Genomic DNA, 5,219 nt, shown 5'->3' with positions numbered 1-5,219 from the left:
AATAAAGTCATTCCCTCTTTTAGTAAAAGTCACCACATTTCTTCTAATCTACTTTACTTTCTCTTACTTTATTTTCATCTCTCTACCTTTTTCATTTCCTATTTTTTTTTTAACTAGAAAATACCCAGCTTGCCTTCACCGTTTGCGGACCAAGACAACATGCATTTTGGACAAGAGAAAAGAGAATAAATATCTACCTTGCTTAATCTTAAGCAAATTGACTTGACCTGCATTCTATATAAATCTACCAAGGTTCCAACCATAAACCATTCACAAAATAACCAGAAACAATGGCTCTCACATGCAAGTATAACTCTTTGCTCTTCCTCATCTTTCTAGCCTTTGCCTCACAATATTCACACGGACGCAGAAGCAGCACGCACCGGTGCCTCAACGATCAGGGAGCATCACTGCTGCAGCTACAGAAGGATGTCCTAAGCCACAACTCCTCCACTGTCACATTTGATGATAACTCATCGATGAAGGTGGCAAAATGGGACAACGAAACCGACTGCTGCTCGTGGGAAGGTGTCACATGCGACCACTCTGGTTATGTTGTTGGCCTCAACCTCAGCTACAGCAGCCTCTCAGGGGACATCGATGCCATATTCAATCTTCGCCACCTTCAGCGTCTCAATCTGGCTGGCAACAACTTCCAGCTTACTCCAATTCCTTCAGGTTTCGAGAGGCTCTCGAACTTAACTCACCTGAATCTCTCCTTTTCCTGCTTCTCCGATCAAGTTCCAGCTGGGATTTCCAGTTTAGTGAGGCTTGAATCCCTTGATCTCTCCACGGTCTTCTTCTGTGAGCTGCCCCCTACTTTCAATGATCCGGACTACAACCGCATATTTGCTTTTGAGGAGAAACATAGGCTGAGGCTCGAGAAACCAAATCTTGAGTCCTTTGTTAGAAACATGAGTGCACTAACAGAGCTCATCCTTGATTATGTTGATCTTTCAGCTCAAGGCTCGAGCTGGTCTCAAGCGCTGTCTGTGCTTCCTAACCTCAAATTCTTGAGTTTGTCAAACTGCAACCTCTCGGGTCCCATCCACACCTATTTTCAAAATCTCAAGTTTTTAAACACTCTCAAGCTTCACAGCAACAATCTCTCCTCTGAGGTGCCCCATTTTTTAGTCAGTTTTCGGGATTTGCGAGTGTTGGATCTCGCTTCAACCCAACTTTATGGGAACTTTTCTCCAAATGTTTTCTTGCTACCAAGATTAGAAAGCATTGATGTGAGCAGAAATCCATCCCTGGCAGGTGAACTGCCTGAGTTTCCTTTGAAGAGTTTATTGAGATGGGTTTCCCTCTACGAGACGAGCTTTCGTGGAAAATTGCCAGATTCAATTGGCAATTTGGAGTCTGTGACAAATTTGCTCCTCTACACCTGCAACTTTTCCGGTCTGATCCCACCATCATTTGCAAACCTCACCAGTGCAACTGAAGTAGACATAAGCTATAACAGCATCGAGGGCTCAATCCCGAGTTTCAGGTCTAGCAGTCTGCCAAAACTTCAAGATCTCCGTTTATCTTTCAATCGCCTCACTGGCTCCATAGATCCTCATATTTTCACACTTCCATCCCTGAAAATTCTGTACTTGAACGATAACCGTTTGAGTGGAGAACTCAGGGAATTTTCATCCTCCTCTTCAGTACTGGAGAAGGTGTATCTAAATGGGAACAATCTGAGTGGTGAAATACCAACGTCAATGAGTGAGATAACAAGTCTCACTTATCTTTCACTTGCCAGTAACAGATTCACCGGCTCCGTGAAGCTGGAGGCTTTCAAGCATCTCAGCAACTTAACAAGCCTCGACCTGTCATTCAATAGCTTAAACATCAAAAACGATGATCCAGATTTGATGTTTCCAAGCCTGGATGAACTAAAGTTGAGCAGATGCAACTTGACAGAGTTCCCAACTTTCCTCAAGAAACAAGAACAGCTGAGGACTCTGAATCTTTCAAACAACCGAATCCAAGGGCATGTTCCTGACTGGTTGTGGACTGGCTATCTAAATGAGCTGGATCTTTCAGACAACGAGGTTGACTTTCCGAGGGAATCTAGTCAAGTAAACACCACATTTTCACTGTCATTAGGTATACTGGCGATGCGATCCTGCTCTGTTTTCAAGTTTCCAAAGTTTCTGCAGCTGCTAGACGGCCTATGGTACCTCGACCTCTCCGGAAACAAAATAAAGGGACAAGTACCCAACTGGATTTGGAAGAGCACACTTCAATACGTCCTCCTTTCACGTAACAGTCTTGAATCTATTGAAGAGTTCCTACCCAATGTCTCCTTGACTTCATTGACGACCCTTGATCTTCGAAGCAATCTGCTTCAGGGATCACTTCCGAATGGGATCTGCAATATGAGCAGCCTCTCCATTCTTGATGCTTCTCAAAATCAGCTAAGTGGATTGATCCCCGAATGTCTAGGCTTGATGTCCAACCTAACTGTCTTAAACCTGCAGGGGAACAAATACCGGCAAATCCCACCGGAGTTTGCATTAGCCAGCAGCCTGAGGTCTCTGAATATCAACAACAATCTCTTGGAAGGGAAACTGCCGCGGTCATTAGAAAACTGCAAAATGCTCGAGGTGTTGGATCTTGGGAAAAACATGATCACAGATGTGTTTCCCTTCTGGCTAGAGAAGCTTCCCAACTTGAGAGTTCTGGTCTTGAGGAACAACAATCTCCACGGTCAAATACAACTTCCAAGGAGAAACTTCTCTCTCCCAAATCTGGGGATAATCGACCTATCTTCCAACCAGTTCACTGGAGATTTGCCAGGAGAATTCCTCAGCAGCCTGGATGAGATGCTGATGAACACAGAAATCAAGTCTGCAAACCTGAAAACGATAGGGCAATATGAGTACTATCAAGATTCAGTGACAATCATGAGTAAAGGAAATGAGATGGTGCTTGTGCGGATACTGACCATTTTCATATCTCTTGATTTGTCCAACAACAGGTTCCATGGCAAGATCCCCGGTGAGATTGGGAACCTGAAATCACTGGTTGTCCTCAACTTGTCAAGAAATGGTTTTGATGGAAGAATCCCTTCATCGCTTGGGGACTTGGTCCAGCTTGAATCCTTAGACCTCTCAACCAATAAACTCTCCGGAATAATTCCTCAGCAGCTTACCAGCCTAACTTTCCTTTCCTTTCTTAATGTATCGAACAACAATTTGACAGGGCTTATACCAAAAGGATACCAGTTCAATACCTACACAAATGACTCCTATCTTGGGAACCCTGGATTGTGTGGAGAGCCACTGTCAAGAAGTTGCTCGGGGCCTACTGGGTCTACACTGCAACCTCCATCACAGGGTGACTACTCAAGCAAAGAGAGCTTATTCGATTGGAGATTTGCCGGATCAGGTTATGCAAGTGGAATAGTTGCTGGACTTGCACTGGGTTATGCATTTTTACCAGATTTCCAATATCATGAAGGCCGTCTGCAACTAAAAAAGAAGATCAGAAGACAAGGCAACTAAAAAAGAAGATCAGAAGACAAGGAAGATCATCAACTTAAGATGAACCTTGTCTTGATCCAAAGGCAAGCAAGAAAAGTATCACCCTGGTGGCTGCATATTTAGGAATATACCTTTATATAGAATTGATCTTTAAAGATGCATAATAATTTTATCGGTTACTAGTACCAGTTGATGCATCAAGCATCCATTAAAAATATAGTTCTCTTTCTTTTACAACGATTACAAGCAATAGATATTATGCAGTGATCTACTTAATGCCATGATTTTAGCAGAAATATTTAAGTCCAAAAACCTCATTACAATGGTCTTTTCAGTACTGCACTTAATCATTTCCTCAGCTTCTACTTGGGGCTTAATCACCTTATAACATTATATATAAATACTCAATGCAAATTAATTATTATTATTATTATAACATGAATACACAAGAATTATATGCCATTTTCCCCATTTTCCAGAAACATAATTCTCAAGTTAATCGAATAAAACAAGACTACAGTTCCAAAAACAAATGCCCAAATTCTATCTCTACAGAAATTGTCACTGGATTGCGATTGCAACGTAAATTCGTATTTGAATCATGTCAAATCAAATCAAATCAAACTTTAATTCAAGTAATTAAACCAAGGTCTCAACCTGTAGCTTTCACATTCTCAAGCAACTAAACAAATCAAACAAAACGATTCGATTTAAGCAATTAGCGTTGAAATTTATTCAATCCAATCTCTAAATTCCAGCCTAAGAAGTGTAACAATCGAAGATGTAATCGAATTCATACCTTCATTTCGAACAGATTCGAATTTATTAGGCTTACAAGCTTAAAATTTCCACTCCCAAAGTGAACCGAACGAGGGAGGATAAATATAAGGGACGTGTGAATGACAACAAAGTAGACGTTCGCGTCGCCGGAAGCTTGGACGACAGCGTCGGCGAGCTTCTCATCGGACAGAGGTTTTTCCGGCACGACTCGATTTTGCGCGCGAGATTTGAGACAGAATAAATCAATGTATTTCAGAGAAATAATTGTGGATGTATATACCAAGCTTTTAATTATAAAACATAAATTTATAAAATCAAACAAATAAAAAATAATTTCAAAATAAAATATATTTGCAAGGTAAGTTTTAATTTAAACAAATTAAATAATTTTAATTAAAGTAAATAACTTTACCAAGCACAACGAGCTACTCCCTTCATCGCCAATTAAAAGTCACACTTTTCCATTTCGGTTCGTCCCCAATTAAGAGTCACACTTCATTTTTACCATAAATGGTAAGTAGGTCTCACATTTCACTAACTCATTTCACTCACATTTTATTATAAAATCAATATAAAAAAGTGGGTCCCACATTCCACTAACTTTTTCGACCAACTTTTCTTTATATTTCTTAAAACTCGTGCCCGGTCAAAGTGTGACTCTTAATCGGGGACGGAGTGGGGTATTATTTCAATTAATGTTAACAATTTTACAGAGCACAAATTAGAGTGCTTAACACCATCTCCAACCATACATAAAAAATGAGTTTGGTGTAGAAATCTTCTCCAACCATACACCAAACTCAAACTCATTTTTGGTATTTTTTGTGAAACAACGCCATATTTGGTGTTACTGCAAAAGTTTTGTGAGACAAAATCCCAAAAATGGTGTAAATTAAATCTTAAATTTGGTGTAAATGGTTGGAGTAAAACTATTTTTTTGTGTGACATATACCCAAAATATAG

The 5,219-nt window shown here is 40.3% G+C and overlaps 1 protein-coding gene across 1 annotated transcript; it reads left to right on the top strand.

The window, feature by feature from the left end:
- The first annotated feature begins 250 nt into the window (after positions 1-250).
- LOC125219071 (receptor-like protein 49) lies at positions 251-3,772 on the top strand. The gene has a single exon (XM_048120933.2). It carries the CDS (start codon positions 291-293, stop codon positions 3,495-3,497), a length of 3,207 nt encoding a protein of 1,068 aa, XP_047976890.2. The 5' UTR covers positions 251-290; the 3' UTR covers positions 3,498-3,772.
- The last annotated feature ends 1,447 nt before the right edge of the window (positions 3,773-5,219 follow it).

Source organism: Salvia hispanica, chromosome 1 (genome assembly GCF_029641045.1).
Source record: "Salvia hispanica isolate PSC_SH4W2 chromosome 1, Shi_PSC_v1, whole genome shotgun sequence".
Taxonomy (NCBI): domain Eukaryota; kingdom Viridiplantae; phylum Streptophyta; class Magnoliopsida; order Lamiales; family Lamiaceae; genus Salvia; species Salvia hispanica.
The sequence above is the reverse complement of the archived record's forward strand: the minus strand, read 5'-3'. Positions and strand labels throughout refer to the sequence as shown.